We start from the raw sequence: 22,118 nt of genomic DNA, 5'->3' as shown, positions 1-22,118 counted from the left end.
TTAAAAAAGAAATTGTTGTACTTAAGACTAGAAAAGCCTTTTTATTTTCTATGTGGAAAAAAAGACTATTGAAATATTTTCGAAATTTTCGTGGAAATGCATTATACGATTTTCAAATAATGTAATTCCTATGTGAAGTCTTTTTTATACTAGAGAAATCCAAGATACATCAAGCCTAAGCTTTTTATACTTATTTATTTTTTCTAATTTTTTTTTTAAAGAAAAATAGTATTTTAGAAAAAAAATGTATTTTAACTCAAAGATTTTGGTATACATTAATCTTTCTTCTGCTTTAAAAAAGCAAATTATATTGATTGTTTTACAAAGCAAAATAATTAAAAGAAATTATTCAGTGACGAAAAAGAAATCAAACAAATGCTCTTCAGTCATACCTGGTAAACCTGCAAACGGTCACCAGCACAGTAAATATTACTCTTTGAACCAAGTATCAACTACACATACTGAATTGAAAACTCCTCCGCCGTGTGGCACAAATAATCACTTTTTAAAGTATAGTGCTCAAAAAAAAAAAAAAAAAAAAAANAAAAAAAAAAAAAAAAAAAAAAAAAAAAAAAAAAAAAAAAAAAAAAAAAACAGACCACTCTGAATAACTGTTGATCTAATGATTGGATCTTCACGTTTTAAGACTCATTCTTAATGGCTCGGGGGGGGGGTGACCTCAGCTATACTAATTAATTAGAGCAGACAATCTTTATAACAAACGCCAAAACGTACTTTTTCTGAATAAACATAGTTTTTTTTCAACGGTCTCGGTTGCCTGACACCCCCCCCCCCAAATATAGAGGATAGCTGCAATATGATTAATATGGTCACATTTGTTTGGAGAGGAGAGATCCACAGTTTGGAAACCTTAATTTTAATTTTACTTTTGTCGTAGTTCGCCATATCTCGAGAATTTTTTAAGCGATTTATAAAGTTTTTGCTCTCAGTCCTAAAATTCGTTTATCCAAAAATAATTTCAGGCAAAAAATAAATCTTAGTAAATATTTATTATTCTCTTATAATTTTATTAAATAATAGTAGAAAAATTGAAGGTATAAGAATATTGTAAAAAAATTTATATAAAACACATAAAAAATTTATATATTATAAGAAAAATTAAGTGTCGTTTGAAAGTATGTTCATATGGCGAAATGCAAAATTTGAGCGAAAGTGGTTGAAAAGCTCCTGAGAAATCAAATTTTATAGAAGTTGTATATTTAAAATTCGATTTCTCATAAACTATTAGACCAATTTCGCTCATATTTTGTACTTTGCTGTGTAAAATTACATACTTTCAGATGTCGCTCAAAAATAGTATATCTTAAAATTCAAAAACTTTTCGACTATTATTTGATAAAATATTATAAAATGATAAATATTTAGAAGAAATTATTTTTTCAATGGAATTATCTTTGGGTAAACAAATTTTATAATTTTGTGCAAATTTTTGTTAAATTCATTTAGAAAGTTATGGTGAAGATATGGTGAAATACGCAATTAACATTGTCCAAACTTTGGATCGCTCTAATGACTAAACTATTGGGATCATATTTTCCAGATTGTGGAGACAACCCTCTATATTTAGGGATCAAAAATCCGAATCAGTCGAAAAAGGTTATGTTTATTTATAGAAAGTACGTTTTTGGGTTTGATTTCATAACTTTAATAATCGAACAATCGTCTGCACTAATTAAATGGCATATTTGAGATCACCACTTTGAACCATTAAGAATGAGTCCTAGAACTTGAAGATCTGATCATTAGATCAAAAGTTAATTAGGATGGGCAGTTTTTTTTCTTCTTTTTGTGCACTATGCAAGACGTTTCCTTATTTATGTCTGTAAACTTGAAAATACCGGTAGTTCATTCCTTTTTTATGTTTATTATATCTGTGCTTATTCTTTCTTAGGCAAACAGCGGCTCACTTCAATTGATTAAAAATATTATTTTTCATCTAAATTACTTAAAATAATTTATTTCCTCTCCAAAAAGAACATATACTTTTCAGATTTTTTTAAAACAGTTGAATTCTTTTTTATTTTAACAGTTTGATTTAGTTTTATTGAGAATTCAGTGAACGAGAGAAAAATAATTTTTCAAAGCACTAATAAAAAAGTTTTGATGAAAATTTCTTCGTTTTTAGTTTTATGAATATTTCATTTTTATACCAAGTGAAAATATACAGAGTTTTTTCATCAACTAAATTTTTTTTTCTTCAGAAATGCATACATTCAAAGCTTTCTTATTTCGCGTTTGTAAATATATACTTATATTTTGAAATAGGAAAGTTTTAAAGTTTCTTTATTTAAACTGGAAATTTTTATTTTTTTCTGTTAAATAAGCAATATAGTAAAACTGATACATTTTTTCTTCTGTTAAAATGAGTAATTTAATAAAACTGATATGCACCAAGTAAAATTTAGTCTCACAATTTGGAAGAGTTAGAATTCCTGGAAGTTACTTGAAACCAAAATACTTTTTTTGTTTCCCTCTTACTCAAAGTATGTAAAAAATTTATTGAATAGGTATACGAAACAAAGGATATATTTTTTGGTCATTACACACTTACTCAAAGTATGAAAAATATCTATTAAATATGTATATGAAACATTGGAGAAATTTTTTTGGCTTATGCATACTTACTCAAAGTATGTAAATAGCTACTAAATAGGTATACGAAACATGGAACATGCATTTTGGTAATTACACACTTACTCTCTTACAACATCTATTAGTATATAGGTTTACGAAACATAGTGTATATTTTTGGGTTATTAAACGCTTTCTCAAAATATCTAAAATATTTATTATATAGGTATACGAAAAATATGATATATTGTTTGGTTATTACACATTTACTCAAAGTTTGTGAATTATCTGTTAGAAAGGTATATGAAACACTGCATATAACTTTTTAAAATGAAGAAAAAACACTCTACGCTGCCATGAACCGTGAAGGAAAAGTAAGAGGATTCTCACTTTTATGAGAAGTGTGTATCAAATTAAACGACAAAGAACAGGAAAACTAGAGAAAGAACTCTTGAAAAATTCCATCTAATTCAATAGGAGGTGTAAATTTAATTTCCTTGAAAGACTTTGATTTTCTTGATACTTTTAACTTTCTGTGTAGGTATTCGAGCATTAAATAAAGAACCGTTACTTTTTCCAGTTGCTCTTTTCGTTTTTTCTTGCTTGATACTTCAACAAAATCAGCTCCCCAGACGGTAGCTTTGAGAATTTTATGTCGCTATCTTAAATAACTTAGTTTTTCAAGAGAATACTAGGATTTTATCCAGAAAACAAGAGAGAAAAGCTAAGCTCAACGCATTTGAGCCTTGATCCAATAAATTTAACGGAGAAAGAAAGAGTGCAGTTTACTTTCTAAAGATTGCTCGTTTCATTTAATTATGTTTTTATTTCGTGTCTTTGACTTTAAAAAAAGCTTTTTTACTAAAAAATTGCTGATTATTAAAACATGCATTAACATTATTTTCTTAAAACATGGTATTATAAAATTCGATATCAGTCGCAAAAGATAAACTGTAAAATAAAGTGTAGCATTCGGATTTTTTTCAATGCTGAAGCTCATATTATGAAGATATTTTCTTTAAACGGATTATTGTCTTAAAATTAATTATACTATGATTGCCCCCATATATATCTCTCTCTCTTTTCTGTTGTTCTTTGACAACGTATTTTTAAGGATTCTTCTTATTTCTCAATAAAGTTACTTAAGTAGCGTTTGAATAAACGTAATTTTTCATTGTGATTGTCACTGTCGGTTGTTAATAAAGGGATTTTTTTAAAAAGAAAATATCGTTTAAAAGTTTGTTAGAGGCAAAACAAAATTTGACTTTTTAAAATCAATTTTTCAATAAAATATTTTTGGATGTTGCGACATCTTTCGGTAAGGTAATCCTTTTATTCAGTGAATTATGATAGAAAAACACTATGGCATAGAATTTCTAAAAAAAATTATTCTCGCATTATACGTTTGAAAAATTAGGAAGCAAGTTTATTTCTTTATAAATAATTATGTTGAAAAGAATTGCTTAGTGCAAAGATTTTGTAAATTTATTTTCATTGCGATTCATTAAAAAATCATTTAATAATATTTTACTTGTAAACCTGTCAGATAGGTTTAAAATTTCAAACTTTAAAAAATCTTAAACCTTGTTTTTAAAAACACACCAGAAAAAATCACTTGTAATTGATTAATGATTTATGTATTTTACTTTTAGAGTAATTTAGTATATTAAAATTTAAAAATAATTATTTACGTTTTTTTGATTTTATTATCTGGATCTATAATTGTGTAATTTAAGTAAAAATGCAAATGTCGTAAATTTTGTAAAAAATGCAAATGTTGTCTTTCATAAATATCCTTATTAAGAAAGGCAGCATTTGCATTTTCTTTTTCATAGATAAGTAAAATATTTGATAGAAAAAATGACAATGAATTAAATTTTTTTCAGCCACATCATTTTAAACCACACTTGAAGTTTCTATCTCGATGCCTCAAATATAGTTTTCATACTTTCGACACATATGTGTACGTCACATGAGCACAATATACTTTTTCTTGAAAATTTTTGCAGTGAAACTGTTACAATATGGATAGATTGAAGCATGTTCACGATCGTATGTGCTCTGTGGGTAAAGTAAGATAGAGGTAATAGAGAATAAGTTGAAAAAGTAACGTCACTTAATCGATTGATAGAATGATTATATATTGAAAAGTACTGTAAGTAAAAATTAAAAGGTTCCGAAATAGACTATTCTTGCAACAATACATTACTTCCAGCATGATATTAAGATATTAGGTAAGTCAAGTAAAAATAAGCTTTCCTCGAAACTATTTATAGAATTTTGAGAAAACCCTTTTCTTTTTTAATTGTTTTAAGAAGATGTTATTTTATGAGAGCTTTCAAAAACGGTAGCAAAGAGAAGTCTGGTGTAATGGCAATCGTATGCGTAGTCATGTCATGCCATTTAATTTTTTTATGTCTGTGCCATTATACGAACATTAAAACGTCAGACTGAGATGAAGAAAAACACGTGTCATATTTCAGCCTGCTGGTGATTTTCCGGATCAATATAAATTGCTGACACCTTCAGAGCCTCATAAGATCCCTTAAGCTACCGATAAATCTTTCCTACCGACAAAATATTAAACGAAGAGCTGTCTATATTATAGTAATATTTTCTTCTGAAGACTTTCCGATTTCACGCAAAATTTTAAGGCGATCTATTAAGTACAACATAGCAGATTGCCAAGCGTTACTCGGAAGCAACTGAGCTGTCATGGAAGCTGACAGTTCCTTCTACCGATTTCCATCAATTCTCCTAAGAAGAGAGAAGGCCTCAGCGCGAAACAATTTAGTAGCTTAATGTAATGAGCATAAACTGCGCAGTGGAGGTTAAGATTAAGAAAGATTTCACCACGCTCTACCTACTAAGTTATGTGAACCCGAGCTACTAAGTTATATTAACCCGTGCTGAGCCCTTTTTTCTTCTAGAAGGTATTGTTTCGACCCATTCTTGCCACGTGTTTCCATTTAGAACAAAAATCTATGACATTAATTTTCGAACAAACTCTATATCATTTCGATTGCAATAAATTTTTATGTTATCACCTTGAAAAAAGTTATATCTGAATCCGAACTTTTGAAATTATAACTAATATGTTAAGCAATAAACTTCCCTATGCTTAGTTCAAAATTGGTTGTTCTTTAAATAATATTGGGCAAAGTATAATTATTTAAAAATATCATAGTGGCTTACAAAAAGTAGAATAAAGCTTACAAAATTTTCAAATAAGTAAAAATGAACTAATTTTTGCTTAATTGAAAATCTTATTCTTAATAATTTTTAATTCACTTCCGTTGAAAAAATAGACATTATTTTTTGTATAGAAAGTCACAAATCCTTAAAAAGGATCATAATTATGAAAACAACTCAGTTTTAAACAATTCGAAAAATTAATTAAAAAGTCGATGAAATAGTAAAACAAAAATACTTCAAAAACATACACATTAAAACATTTTTGTTTTAAATAAGTGAAATATCAGCATTTGTTTATCTCTGTAATTTCATAATCAAACACAATGACAGTACATCGATAAAAAAATTCTACAAACGCCATTTTTCTTTACTCAAATATCTTTATTACTTATTACAAAGAAGGAATTGCTTGTTCTAAAAGTAAAAAATGCTCAATTCAAATAGTCACCTTTAAAAATGAGATGCGAAATGATAACGCATTATTTAATTTTTCTGAATTTTTAACTTTTACCTATTTAATGCTTCAAGAAAATTACAAACAGTTAATACATATTTAAATATGTGCTGAAATTATTCTAAATATATATTATTAAGGACAGTAAAACGTTTAAAGTATAATTTTATTTTATTCGAATTAATTATTTACAAACAAGATAAGTTCATTCTTGTGTCGAATGAGTGCACTCTTGTCTCTAAAGTGTTATTACTTATAACGTACGTAATATAAATTTTTCTTTTATTTTAATGCTTAAATTTTTCATTATATTATTGCAATTTTAACTCCATAATGGTTTACTTTAAATAAATTAAATTAATTAATTTGCATTAAATTTATATAAGTGTTGCTTTGTTTACCTAATTAATATAATCAATTTTGACCTTATATTATAAATTTTTTGTCATTAATTTATTCTTATTTTCTGATATTTATTATTGAGTTGAACAATTGAAAGTAATGTAAGGTATCTGACTAGTGCAAAAGGATGATTTTAAGCAAAATTTTCGAAATTGACTTAATTATAAATTGAGAATCATTGTACTCTTAGCGTTTTAATAATGCTTTACTTTTATTTGTATTTTATTTTCTTACTAAGATACAGCAGTTTTCATGCTAATTGATAACAGTTGATAGATTAATGATTTTAAGCCTGTAAATGCGTTATCAAAAGCTTGGAATAATTTTTTTTCACATTTTGCAGAACTTTAAACACGATATCTCATATTGTTTTTAAAATAATTGTCTACAATTTTTGATGGGTGTTTATGATTATAGCACACATATTTTCTACTCACTAAGAAGTGCGGGAATCAGAAAAAAAAACTTTTTTTAACTGCATTGATCTCTAACTCAGCAGTATTTTTACTTGCTTTAAGGATAATAGTTCAAAACATAGTTGATGAACTCCTAAATAAAGTCCTCTAGCGATTTTTTGTTTCAGGCGTTAATTTTTTTTTCTATATTGTTTAGTGTATAGACAAAAATTTGCCTTATTTTTACCTAAAATGGACCAGATAAGAAGAAAATGATAATAATGATATTTTTTTAGCTATAATAACGCATAATAAAATAAACAATCCAGTTTCTTGAAATTTTATATTAATATTTTAAAAAAGAGTCGAAACTAATAAAATCCCTAATCACTTATTCTGGTCTTAAAAAAATAGTTATCTGGTATGCAATACCACACAGAACAAGTAAAGATTTATTTATAATGCGCTCTATATGCGAATTAAAGGCTTTTCTAGGTATAGAATAAATTCTGATTTCTATTTCTCCTTTTGGGGGGGGGGTCATGTAAACTATGTAAATAATTCCAGAGAAGTTCTTAAAAAAATCTTTTTCTTTCTGTTCTGGGGAGGACCATCTGTTTTTCAAACTAAATTTTTTTGAGTTGAATAATTGGATGTAATTTAATTACTTACTTTTTAATGGTTTTATATATTTGAAGAACGCAAATAAAATGATTATAGACATAAATAATTAAAAATAAAATAAAATGATTATAAACATTAACTTCTAAGAATTTAAAGGAAAAGCTGAGCATTAAAAATAATACAAAATTATACTTATTTAATAAGTGATATTTTTGTGTAATAAGTAATATTCAATCTTTAAGCAATACCACACAGAATAAGTAAAGATTTTATTTATAACGGGCCCTATATGTGGATATAGGGCTTTTTTTAGGTATAGAATATATTCGGATTTCTTTTTCCCTTTGGGTCAGCTGCATGTAATCAACTATTACAGAGAAGTTCTCCGAAAAAAAAAATCTCTTTCTTTCTCCTCTGGGCTATCTCATCTCTGCAGCCTTAACCACTCTGGAAGTGGACAAATATGCCCCACTATAGTGAATCCAGAATTGACAAAGAAAAAAGACGTTAAAGAAAATGGCGAACTCAGTTTGGTAAAATAGGTTATTACGTAGAAGAAAAGTGATGAAAGTCAGTTTTTCTGCATTTTAGTTGTTAAAGATATTTATCAAGGAAGCATTCTCTTTATTAAGGGAGCTGATACGGCTTCTCGCTTTCCACATGGCTGATTTATAACGCAAAGAAATAATTTTGTAAGTGATAGCTTTGTCCAACATTTCAAGAACAATTCAGCTTAAAATGTCTTCGAATTGTTGGTGATTTTTTCATAGTTAAAAAAAGAGTTACTAAAATCGTTTGGAAGTTATTATGGCACGTTTCGCTTGAAGATTGAAAAATAAAATTTATTTTCTTGAAAAATAATCTTTGTTAAGGAAAACTGTTTTGAAATACGTATTATAAAAATATATTTTAAAGCACGGATAAATTCTTAAAAAATAACAGATATTAAGATTAAAAGTGTTTTAAAAGTTCAACATGCTACAGTTTAACATATTACAATTAAATATTTTCCGTTAATAAATTAATTCCAATTCTATAATTTCCTTGATTGAAAACAATTAGTAAAAAAAATTTTAAGAAATTATTTGTCTTTAAATTTTAAAGAAATTTAAAAGTTTTATTTTTAACTCTTTTTAGATATTTTGCTCAAAATGTACTTTTTAAAAAACAACGATGGAGAGCTATCGAAAAAACTTGGAGACTTTAAATTTTAAATGCTGCTAACTGTTTATTCAAATTTAAGTTGCAACAAAACTAAATTTAAATCATGTAACTACAATGTTATTCAAGTAAGATAAAAACATTATATTGCTTTTTAGCTATGGTTTTTTTTGGACATATACTTAAAAATTTTTACTCACTGTTCAGTTACTTCTTACTGAAATTATTAATGGGAGTCATTTTGCATCAATTAATGCATATTTTGAATCAAGATTCATGTGTTTAGTTTCGAAAATAAAACTACACTTACTTCGAAAACCTAAAATTCTAACTGTTCTCAAAATATATAAAATGGAATTTTTCCGTCAGTTAAATATAAATTCATAAGATTAACTCATGTTGTATATTTGAAATGTTTAATCAATTAAATAATATCTGAAATTATAATACATTCCTATTATTTATTTTTTTACCTTGTGACTTTATTAACGACATTGTGAATTTGCTTGCAAGATTTTTCTCCGTATTTATAATAAAGCACTTCGATTTTGCATGATTTGGCTTTTTGCACAATGTTAAATACATACATATATATGTATATATATATATATATACCGAAGAGCCATTACATTATGACCACCCTCCACCTATAACAATGGGCTCACCCAGGGTTTCATGGTTTCTCGCCCAGGAACATTGTTTTCATGGGGCACATATGGACCCATAATCCTCATAGAAAAATCCCTGACGTCATGGCAAAAGTTATTCCTGCGGGGGATGGTGTTTACCAACAGGATAATGCACCATGTCATAAGGGTCGAATCGTCATGGATTGGTTCGAGGAACACTCCAGTGACTTTCAAGTCATGTCTTGGCCCCCAAATTCACCTGACCTTAATCCAATAGAGCATTTGCGGTCCTACTTGGAAAACCAGATTCATGCTGCAACGCTACCCCCTCGCAATGTGAGGGAATTGCAGGACCAGTTGTTGAGCGCTTGGTACCAGATATCTCAGACTACCTATCAGCACCTTGTGGAATCAATGCCACATTGGGTGCTAGCAGTTTTGAGGGTTAAAGGTGGTCCTACATGTTATTAGCAGGGTGGTCATAACGTAATGGCTACTCGGTATATATATATATGTAATAAGCGAGACAACAGCCTCTATGTTATCCCGCCAGATGTCGCTCGTCTGAAGGAAATGTATAGAACTTTCTCGATTCAAATGAGGAGTTAGTCAGTTGGAATTGTCTGTTGAAGCAGTGAAACTGATAATCTAATCTAAGTGAAACTGATAATCTTAGTGATTAAAGTCTATGTGACTATGTTTATTAGTTAATTGAAGTTTGTTTCTGTGTGAAACTGGGAATCTGTGCGGTTCGATCATAATTATTTAAGAGTCTGTGTGACTCATGTTATCATTAAAGAATAAGCATATCATTAAATGTCTTGATTGACTTTATTAATGGTAACCAAGGCATTTACATATATATACAGTAATAATAAAAAATGGAATAATTAAAGTAAACTGCATCAAGACAGNACAAATATATATATATATATATATATATATATATATATATTGCAAAAATAAAGCAATTACGTTATATGTTACATTTGTACAAGCAAGACAAAGTTAGCTAGGGATTCGTAGCAAACTAGAGAAAAGATCATCTTTTAAAAAATAATAAATAATATATTTAACATGAATTACAAAAATAAAAGAAATAAATAAAAAGTCCCACATATCTAATCTTGTACCATTTTCACTATAAGAGAGAATCACGTCCTTGAACATTTTCTTTCAAATACAGGAATTCCGGATTTCTGCGAATCTCGGGGCCATATTTACCCGATGTCCCAAGCTCGTTACGTAAAAGTGCAGGAATAGATTTGTGTAATCCACTTCCAAACATTCCCCAGGTACTGAGGGCAAAGACGGTATTCTCTTTTTATTTCAACAAGAAAGAAATATCTTTTTATTTAGAATCTGTTTCTTACTCCTAGAAATGGGAAATATAAATATATTTATAGAGATATTGAGTCCATTTCAACAAAAATGAAGGGAAAAAAAAGATCGAGCTATATGTAGTTTCTTGATGCTGACAACGAAATTATTCTAGTAAGATATTTTTATATGATGATCCGCGTCTTCATTGATTAGAATTTGATTTGTCGAAAATCTTCATATTGAAGATTTTATGCAAATCAAAATTCTTCTCTTTTATTCTAAATTCTTTTTTTTATGACTTCATAATTCTTTGAATTATGAAGTAATAAAAGAGAAGAATTTTAACTAATGTATTTAATTTTTAAATGTTTTTAATGTTTTATTAGAAATTATGTTTAAAATTGTTTACATTTTAGAAGAAGAATCATAGTGCCTGTTTAGTTAATTTAGAAACACCAGCTCTAAAAAATGCACATTTATTCATTATTAACAATACACATTTCTATATAAAAACTGTAATTGTTTAATATTCTTTATATTTAAATTAACTTAACATGGTTTTAAACAGAAAAGAAAAATTCGCTTTTAGAATGTCTTATAGCACCTTATTTCCCTAATTCTTTAACTACAAATGTAATCCAATTTTTCAATGAATTAAATATGGCAAATATTTAGAAACTAGGTTATTACGCAGTAGTTTTATAAGTTGAGAATGTATATAATATTAAATTCAATTTCATTTAATAATTTTATTATTAATAATTATGGTAAATCGTATCTAATTATAGTTCATAACCATGAGGTAATATAAAGTTATATCAAATTACAAGAAACTAAAGTTGAAAGAAAATATCCATCTGAATTGATTTTGGCTGATAATTTTTAAAATATTTCTAGAATTGAAAATTTAATAATTATTAGCAAATTCTTACTATGAGAGAAATAATAGAAGTTGTGGTAGATGTCTAATTGAAGTAGATGGTGAAGGTGGATAATAATCAAAATAAAACATTGTTTAGTAGTAGAGCTCATTGTGCGAAATAAAAAATAATATTTATTTCAAGTAAAATAATAAATTCTAAATAATAATGTAATTAGATATAGGCCATGGGTGGCCTGATCCTAAGCCAATTAAGAAAGTCATCCTTCAATCAATCCTTCAAGTCAATATTGAATTACTCAGGGGGCACTTCGAAGTACAGAAGAAATCCTTTCTATGCGCGTTATCGAGCAAAGTCACTGCCCAAAGTCAAGCCAATTCAGCCAACCCCACGGTATCTTATATTAATTTTTTATATTATTTGGCTGAAGATTTAAGGCGAAAGACGTTCACGAGAAATTGAAATAAAACTATTTACGTATACGCTAATGTTTAGTGTGTTTGAAAAAAGAAGGATTGCGAATAGAGTTATGGCATTAGTTATGTGCAATAATTAGTTCCTTCCAAAAATGAATTAAAATTAATAAACTTATTAATTTTTTTAAGGAGAGGTTAATAAGGATTAAATAAAAGGACCAATAGAACGAGTGAAATAGGGAAAATATAAATGGTAGGCAATATGCAACGGTTATAATGGCATGACCGTAACTTTTTCGGGAAAGTTATAAATACAATATTTCCTTTGTGATTTGTTTCAATTAACTTCATTTTTATCTGGTTATATTAAACATGGTCCTAAAATTTGCACCTCATGGTTAAAAAGCACGCATTTGTATTTGCCACCCATCAATGAATGTTGTTAATTAATATAAAATGAATTAATACGCTTTGTTTAGGAAATAAAGCGTTGTTCCTGCAAATGTTGCTGTTACTTTAAATTTTCAATGATGAAATATAATTTTTTTCTTCTTCTAATGTATAAATTTTCATCTGCTTTTAGTTGTGTTCCAGAGTTATGAAATACGACTATTTGATGAATTCATTTTAAGAGGAAATATGGCACTCATCCATTGTCCAATTCCAAACTCTGTCAGCGATTATGTTAGAACTGTATCATGGGAAAGATTTGATGGTTTAATGATTTCTTCAGCTTTTGTGAATGGTACGTGTTTTATAAATGATATGCGTTTTTACGTTTCTATTATAAATATTTTTAATTTAGAATATTTTTAAGTGTAATGTGAATCTTTTATAAGTGAAAGTGGATTATTTTAATTAAATTCGTAACTCTCATATTTTGTTTATATTTTTTTCACCCCCCTACGACAATAAAATGTTATAAAATTTATCGATGACGCTTTTTGCATTAAAATTAAATGTTTAGCATTATGATGAACAATGACATTTGTTTTCAGGTATTTGAGGAACATTTAAATTTAAATCACTCAATTAATGATCATATACAGATAAAAATGTTCTGGAAAAATTACCGAACTGTATAGTAAATATATTTCTAAAAAAAAACAAAACTAAATACAATTTTAGTAATTAAACTCGAAATAAACTGTATTTAAACCATTCATTTGCTAATTTATTCGTTTATATGGTTACGGTTTGTCTTAGTTCTTATAGTTCTTATTAGTACACTTGTTTAGTATGTTATAGTTCATATTACTACACTTGTTTAGTTCGGGTTAGTTCTGATTACTACACTTGTTTAGTTTGTTATAGTTCTTATTACCACATACTTGGAAAGAAATTACAAAATTGCTGTAAATTTAAAAGAATAAATGGTTTTAATGCCATGTTCTAAGGAGTGGAATTGATGGAATTACCGAATTTCACCGCATTTAACATAATTTATCAGACATAATAAGACCATATTTATTTTATTGTAAATTTACTGTTAAATCAAGGTCTTTTTCATTATTTTATAATGAAACGAGATAAAATAAACATTTTTCAATTGACAATAGGGTATAACTACAATTAAATATTAGTTTTTTTTATGATATAGACAAGTTAGTAGCTTTAGTATAAGTATTATTATTTATATTCTTTTACATGATATTAGTTATAATGTCACTTATGAAATGTTAATTTTAGATTTTAAATGTTCATTCATTTTTTTCTAGGAAAATATGGCATGATGGAAAACGGAGATTTGTACATTTTAGACACTTCAGATCATAGTGATTCATTAAGTTTCAGATGTTACACACAAAATTCGGTTACTAATGAAAAGAAAATTAGTATGAACTATGCCAGGGTAATAGTAACAGGTAAACTATATTTAAGTATTTTAAAGTTGTATTGTAAAATAAATAAATAATTAAATGTCGCAGAGTATTTAGTAAAAAATCCGAAAAGTCCAATTTATATTTTTGAAATATTTTTTTTCTTATTAGCATAATACCCTGTTTCTAATATCCATGATGCTTAATTTAACTCTTCATGCACTGACAAATCTTTTAAGTCCCATTTATAATATTTCCATATAGCAATGAAGCGTTACAAAATATCCTATAGGACTTGCCAATCTATTCCTGAAATATACCTTTCCAATTAGATGCTTGCAATTGGAGAAAAAGTGAAGTGATTTAAATCATGTAATTTAAATTATATTTAATTGGAAATTTGTAATTGGCGTCATGCGTGTAAGTCGAACCTGATTGGCTCCTGAAGCGAAAAATGCCACGATTTACTTTCGAGGACGTCAACTTCAGATATCTAATTATAATTACTAATTGGCAACAATAATTGAAAAGGAATATGGCCGAAGGAATTATTTAATTGTTCATATTTTATTTGAATTGGCCAATTTATTATCAATGTTTGTTCTTCAATTATCATATTTTTGTCTAGATAAATTTCGCAAGCAAGTCCTTTATATTTTGTTATTGATTTCGTTCTATTTTTAAAGAGATATAAAGCAAAGCGTTAACATAAAACTTTAATTAAATTTTTATAATTAGTAGATATTTTCTTGGGATTTTAAAGTCCTGAAGGCTTTTATATTCATGCAATCAATATTTTATGAAGTGTATTGATAATAGTATTGAATTATTTTATGTGGTTTTGTTACATTTATTATAATATTTATGCAAGACATGCTTTCTCGATTAAGTAATATTAGTATTTTTCATGATAACTAATTAATTTATAAATATATTTTTTTATGGTTATGTAGGAGAAAATAAGATTTGACACTTGAATTGGACATTTGAAGAAATTAATATTGTAACCGCTGAAAGTCATCAGATTCTAACACATCTGAATACAAAATAATCAGATACATGTAATTGCAAATACAAATATTCTTATCGTAAATAGGAATTAAAAAAGTTTAACTATAATTCATAATAAATGTAGTTTGCATTTTAATATATTTAATTCATATTTAAAAAAATAATTTCCGACGTATTCAGTCCTCATGTTATAGTTTAATTTCTGCTCTCTAATTATCTTCAGTTGTGTAACAAATCTTATAGGACTTAATTGCTCAAATTTAAAAAAAATTATAAACAAAAATATGAAAGAATAATCAATATTAAAAATAAAATACCCACCAAGCTGTAAAATAGGTATTACATAATGGGAAAGGGTGCGAGAGTTTTACTCGTTTTTGATATTTTTTTAAACGATAAAAAATAAGGTAAACTTTCAGAGAATCGTCAGTGCAAACGAGGCATAAACTACCTTATTTTTGAGCTTAATTGATGTAAAAATATAAGTCAATGAATATAAATGATAAATGTCATGTGATCACTAAAACAGATATATAATAATTATCAGCTAGGCAAACAAGTACAAGTAGCTTTAAAAGATATTACGGTGTTTTTTAAAAATATATTACAGATGACTTTTTATGGTAAATCGCGAATACCCACCAAGCTATAAAATAGGTATTACATAATGGGAAAGGGTGCGAGAGTTTTACTCGTTTTTGATATTTTTTTAAACGATAAAAAATAAGGTAAACTTTCAGAGAATCGTCAGTGCAAACGAGGCATAAACTACCTTATTTTTGAGCTTAATTGATGTAAAAATATAAGTCAATGAATATAAATGATAAATGTCATGTGATCACTAAAACAGATATATAATAATTATCAGCTAGGCAAACAAGTACAAGTAGCTTTAAAAGATATTACGGTGTTTTTTAAAAATATATTACAGATGACTTTTTATGGTAAATCGCGAATACCCACCAAGCTATAAAATAGGTATTACATAATGGGAAAGGGTGCGAGAGTTTTACTCGTTTTTGATATTTTTTTAAACGATAAAAAATAAGGTAAACTTTCAGAGAATCGTCAGTGCAAACGAGGCATAAACTACCTTATTTTTGAGCTTAATTGATGTAAAAATATAAGTCAATGAATATAAATGATAAATGTCATGTGATCACTAAAACAGATATATAATAATTATCAGCTAGGCAAACAAGTACAAGTAGCTTTAAAAGATATTACGGTGTTTTTTAAAAATATATTACAGATGACTTTTTATGGTAAATCGCGAATACCCACCAAGCTATAAAATAGGTATTACATAATGGGAAAGGGTGCGAGAGTTTTACTCGTTTTTGATATTTTTTTAAACGATAAAAAATAAGGTAAACTTTCAGAGAATNAATCTCATACTATTAAGCTAGGCAGAAGTGAGTAGTCTTTGTCGATAGATCTCTATTTTAGTATTTTGTCGAAAGAGCTTTTTTTCTCGAATTTATATATTACAAATTTATTTGACGATTTTTGATTTATATCACGAATTTATTTGTTCTATTATTGTTATTAGGTATTCATTGAAAAATGAGTCTCAGTCAATTAGTCTTTGTTTGAATTCAAATTTATTTAAATGACTCAGTATTGGCTAAAACGATACAATTTTTAAAAAAAGACAAAGTTGTTATATGGATTTGAATGATTGTTTTGAATTCTTAGAATTTTGTGCATTTACAATGCACCTACGTTAGTAGCGAGCAAAACGAGCTCGGTTTGTGAACCAATCCATATAAGATTGCGTAACAATTTTCAGGGGATGGCGAGCGTTAGCGAGCAGGGGGCGCAGCCCACTAGTGAACTAAATTAATGAATAAGCATTTAGCGATTAAAAAATAAACTTTGTGAAACTTATTCATTCTAAAATGAAAGAAATATGCAATAAATATTGTTTTTCTAAAGTTTCAACTATTGAGGTATTTGTACTCCTTATTTTATTTTTTTTTTCAAATTTTCTAAGAAAATCTGATGTAGGAAACTTTCGTCAGCTACGCATGACATATTAAACTTTTGCACACGTCTGGACTACATGTGATAGTACAACATAGTATACAGTAAGCAAAGGGTTAATTGATTTGTGCTCTTATATAGAAAGAAAGTCATGAGTACATGGAAAGATTTTCATGTTTTTTTTTTTTTTTTTTTTTTTTTTTTTTTTTTTTTTTTTTTTTTTACAATTTAATAATTTTTTTTAAAAAAGAAAATCACTATATTGTTACTATTATCATATACTGTTATTAAAAATACGCACACATACCATGCTTCCATTTGCTTCTTAATTTTGGAAAGTTGTTATCCATTTTTCGGTTATATCTGCACTTAACTAACAAGTACACTGGGGAACATTTTATTTCTGTTGATTGAAATTTTTCAATGGATATTGGATATTTTTACGTCACTGATTTCAAATATGCTGTTGGTTTCTCTCCTGCTGTAACTGTTTTTTTTAATGACATTTTTATCAGAATGTGAAAGTTTAAAAACGTTATAACAGGGGGTAACATAAATGATGCAAAAGCTTCTCAAGTTAAAGCATATTATCAAGATTAAAATTAAGTAGGAACCCATGCCCGTGAATGTCGTCAAAAGCTGTAAGCGTCGCTTCTCTATTTTGCACTGTTTCTTCATGTGATTCTGAATAGACCCTAATAAGGATGCGCCCTTAGTCAGGTACGACGACTATTTTAATTCTGCTATATTTTATGCAATTTTAATGCTGTTGATGTGTCTTAACACCCCAAGAAGATTAACACCACTAGATTTACGTGATCCCTCATTATGTTTAACGTTTTTAAACTTGTACATTGTGACAAAAAACAGACTGATATGTATTTTTAAAAATATTCTGTAGCTGTATTCTGTAACTGTAATTTCAGATATGAAATACCCACACCCGATTTAGGCAAGATCAAGTACTTGTATAAATGCAAAAGACATTTGTTCCCCAATGTCATCTGAAAGACATTAGAAAGACATTTATATATTCTCAGTCAATTTCATTTTAAGCCCTACTGTAATACTTTGTTTGCGACTTTATTTTCTCTCTTTAGAGCCACATCATGCTCAACCACCAAGAATAATGCAAAGATCAAGTATAGTAACCACAGATGTTGGACAAAAAACAACGCTATCTTGTTTAGCTCAAGGTTATCCTGTTCCTAGATACCGTTGGCATAAACTTGTTAGAAACCAGCCTTTTTCTCTCCATGATAATTCATCAATTAAACTATTTGGCGGTGTCCTTATATTCCACAAACCTCTTCCCATCGACAGCGGTCTATATGTTTGCCATGTTAGTAATACCATGGGAGAAGATTCTGTTCAGATTGAACTAATAGTTGAAGGTATGTAAATAAATCTTCTATAAATAAATATTGAATAGTTTGAGTAGTATTAAGATGCGGTTAGTTTTGATGTAATAAAACAATTCAGTGTAAAAAAAATAATTACTATGTTTTTTTTTAAATTTATGTACAAAAAATACTAAATTCACCAAACAAAAACAATATAATAATACCCATTACACCTGAAAAATGTGCTAAACACTTTGAGTGTTATACACTTTGCATAACCAAAACAAGAAGGCCAAAACGTTACTTGATTAAAAGATAAGTGTGATGTAGATACATTTTCTAACGGCAAATTCGTTTTTTCCCTTTTTAAGTATTAAAATTTCTCAAAGAATGTATTGCAGAAAGTACAGTCTAAGGCTTCAAAAAGCTAAGTATTATGCATTTTACTTAACCAAACCAAATCGCTTAGATATTACCTAATTTTTTATTATCAATAACACTTATCTTTTCTGACACCAAATACTTTCCTTTCTTATGTTGAATATTTTCTTTAAAAAGGCCAAGCACTGTGTTGCAAAATGTTCAACATATTAAGTCTACAGAAAGTACAATAAGGACAGTGCGATACAACATATTATCTACTCAAACAAATAGCTTAATATTTATATCGTTAAAACTTGTTAGCGATGTTTATTTATCCAATTATGTTGCAACAAATCAATTTAAATTTGGAATTTATTACAAGGGTCTTCACTAATTGTGCAATGTCGGCATTTTAATAATTAGATAACACAGCATTAAGGCAAGCAATATGAACTTTGAGATAATGTCCTAAATTTCATAACTTCAAAATTTTGAATACGAAAGTCTTGGAATGCAGTTCATTTTAAGCATCTTTGATTTAGTATAAGGCTGTTTTTCGAAGGATCCGTGGTCAAATGAAATGATGTTTTTTTGGCGAATAATATGCCATTTTCGTAGCTGCTGTGAGTTTGCAGTGAGTTTGAAAATGAAGCTAAGTGTCAATATGGAAAAAACCACAGTTTTGTGAAAATTAAAAGACGTTTGTAGCCTAAGTTTTGATATTTTAAAACTTATTCTAGTGCTTACTTGGGTTGATAAAAATTTGCAAGCCCAGAGAATAAAGTGGTGATTTTGAAAATTTTCATTAAGGTGAAAAAATGCTGCCAAATTGGCGTTTTTTTAAAAAAAAGATTAATAACTATTAAATTTTTTAAATGATTTGTGTGTTCTAAAACCCAAATAATTTTTCGCTGCAAGATGGCATATAAATTATGAAATCTTCAATGTAAGGCACTGAACAGTGTTTATTTTATTTTCCTTCGCTTTCAAAAACAAAAATAATATTGTCAAAGTAATATTATATACAAATGGAGGAAGGAAGCTTTATCTCTTAACGAACCCTATTACGCTTCAGTTTTAAATTTTAAAGAATAAATTTAAAAAAATGCTAATTTTTCATTGCTTTAGAAAAAAAAATTTCTGCAAAATTAGGTCTGTTTAAATGAAAAGTAAATACACTTCATGTAGTCAGATATAGGAGAGGTGGGATAAGATGACGATACAGTTATTTATCCTGAATTCAGTCCATCGTTTGAAATCCAGATTTGCTTAGTTTTTTTTTCTCTTCCTTTATTTTATATGAAGCAATTTTATTTGTTTCCTTTTGAAAAAACGATAGTAAAATATTTCCTTTCCTCCAAACAGCAAACTCATTCCCTATGCGGGTTAAAAAGATTGGGAGTGGTGGTTAAAAGAACAAAAACATAAATATAACAACGTAAATGAAAGTTATAAATTCTGTTTTGTAATTGAAACAGTTTTATTTGGGAACATTTGAAAAGACGAAATAAAATAAGAGATCTTGAAACTATATTTTTGCAAATCAAAGGAAATAAAAGTAAAAAAGTGGACTTTATATAGAATTTTAAGAATTTTCTGGAAGTGTACTGTTAATTATGCCTGCGTAGGAGGATATAGGGTACACTGTCGAAGACTTCTAAAGTAGGAATTGAAGATCCACTCTTCAGTATTTTAAGTTTTGACAAGGAGAGTGCACCACATATCGCGTACGTTGTAATTAGAGCATTTATAATAAATGTAAAATCATGCTAGAATGGATTCGTCCAGAGCAGAACAATGCACTGAAGAATCACTTTTAGTGAAAGAAAGTGAGCGTAATTTGGACATTTATTATCAAATGGTTACTGTTCTTAGTGAGCACTGTCTAAAACAAACGGCTATTAACAATTAGTGCAATAGTTTTCATAACCAGCATGTTTCAGTAATCAGTATTAGATCTCCCAAGACAAACAAACAAAATGTAACGCATGCATTTTTTTTGGAAGACTTGACAATCACTTTAAATGCTCTCATGTGAATTGGCTAAATGAGGTACACACAGTATGTTGTGCATACATCTTAACATCTCCGAATAAGAACTTCGCTATTATTATTGCATTTTGATGTTCAAACTTTTCATTAGGACAATCCTTCTATTAATATTTCAAACAATGCAAAAAAAAAGTTCAAAACCAACTATTGCGTTGCCGTACAACGCGATCTACATGAAATCGTGCTACTAGCATTGGGTGATTTGCTAAATTAAAATTTGACCACATATTCACAGAACCACATATTAGAAATCGAGATACTCATTTACTAGAACTATCTGAATTATGAAAAACATTATTGGGTACTCAATAATTTTAGTTGAAAAGCTTTTATATTGCTTCTCGTTGATGTTTTCTGGTATCATGCTTTGTGGAATATAAAAGCAAATATATTTTATTAAGTAATTGACATAATATATATAAATTATTGTTTAACTTTAAATGAAAAAAAATATTTCCCAAAGTACTTCCATGGTTTTCTAAATATAATTCTAAATATGCATTCTTTTTTATAATTTTTTTTCACTGTCCCTCTTAGTTTTTAGCGCCTATAGTGTGGCCAAGCATATCTGTGTCTGGTTTTTGAAACTCAAATATTGCACAATCAGTATCAATTTTAGCACGAATATAATGATAGTACATTTTTTATAATCACTACTTTTGCTTACAGTTAATTTTTTCTGTAAATCATAACAACAATAATTAACTTCGATATTTTTACTTTTAAAATAAATTGTAAAGTGCTTACGTCTAAACATATTTTTCAAAAGTACAAAAATAGATATGGCAGTTTAAAAGGTCATACGTCTCAAATGCTAAAAAAGGCATTTGGGAACAGAATAGAAACTGAATAACAATTCTTTGGTTTCATAAAAATGCTGATGCCTGTTTGTATCTGTATTTACAGAAATATTTTTCCATCTTAGATAAAATAAAATCTTTTGTCAAATATTTCTAAGAAATCTTTCCCATGATAACAGAATTTTTTTTTGAATAAAGACATTGAATGTCAAAAGTACTTATTATCAAAAACATCTGTGCAATCTAAAAATATTTTATTATGTGTAACTTGGAACAAAACGCTTTCAAGTGTTTAGGCATGGAATTTAGCAATATATATGAAACTGTAAGCTATTTCAATCCTCAAACAACGAAAGGAGTTGAAATGAAAAGAAAAGAAGCGGAAAACCAAAATAATGGTTAGATTTTTTAAAAACTTATTGCTTGTTAAAGGCGAGACTTTAAACAAAATAAAAGCATTATTTGACATGTTTCCTTAAAAGGCCTTATTTAAAATATTTTGGAATTTAGCTGTTCACAAAAAACGATTTTAAACGTTATTTATTTCTAAATATTTTATTTTGTCTCTCTGTATGCGTACACCATATTTTAAACTATTGCAATATTTTATCTAATATTTTTTAAATACATTCTGAATCCAAAATTTACAAGGAATTACTTTAAAAAATTAC

The 22,118-nt window shown here is 27.7% G+C and overlaps 1 protein-coding gene across 1 annotated transcript in view; it reads left to right on the top strand.

The window, feature by feature from the left end:
- LOC107452961 (cell adhesion molecule Dscam1) overlaps positions 1–22,118 on the top strand; it is a 92,967-nt gene that overhangs the window by 25,849 nt on the left and 45,000 nt on the right. Inside the window, exons 3-5 of the mRNA XM_043045027.2 lie at positions 12,656–12,817; positions 13,791–13,937; positions 17,990–18,283. Coding sequence (XP_042900961.1) covers positions 12,656–12,817; positions 13,791–13,937; positions 17,990–18,283 — 603 coding nt within the window. The remainder of the gene's footprint in view (positions 1–12,655; positions 12,818–13,790; positions 13,938–17,989; positions 18,284–22,118) is intronic.

Source organism: Parasteatoda tepidariorum, chromosome 8 (assembly GCF_043381705.1).
Source record: "Parasteatoda tepidariorum isolate YZ-2023 chromosome 8, CAS_Ptep_4.0, whole genome shotgun sequence".
NCBI lineage: Eukaryota > Metazoa > Arthropoda > Arachnida > Araneae > Theridiidae > Parasteatoda > Parasteatoda tepidariorum.
The sequence above is the reverse complement of the archived record's forward strand: the minus strand, read 5'-3'. Positions and strand labels throughout refer to the sequence as shown.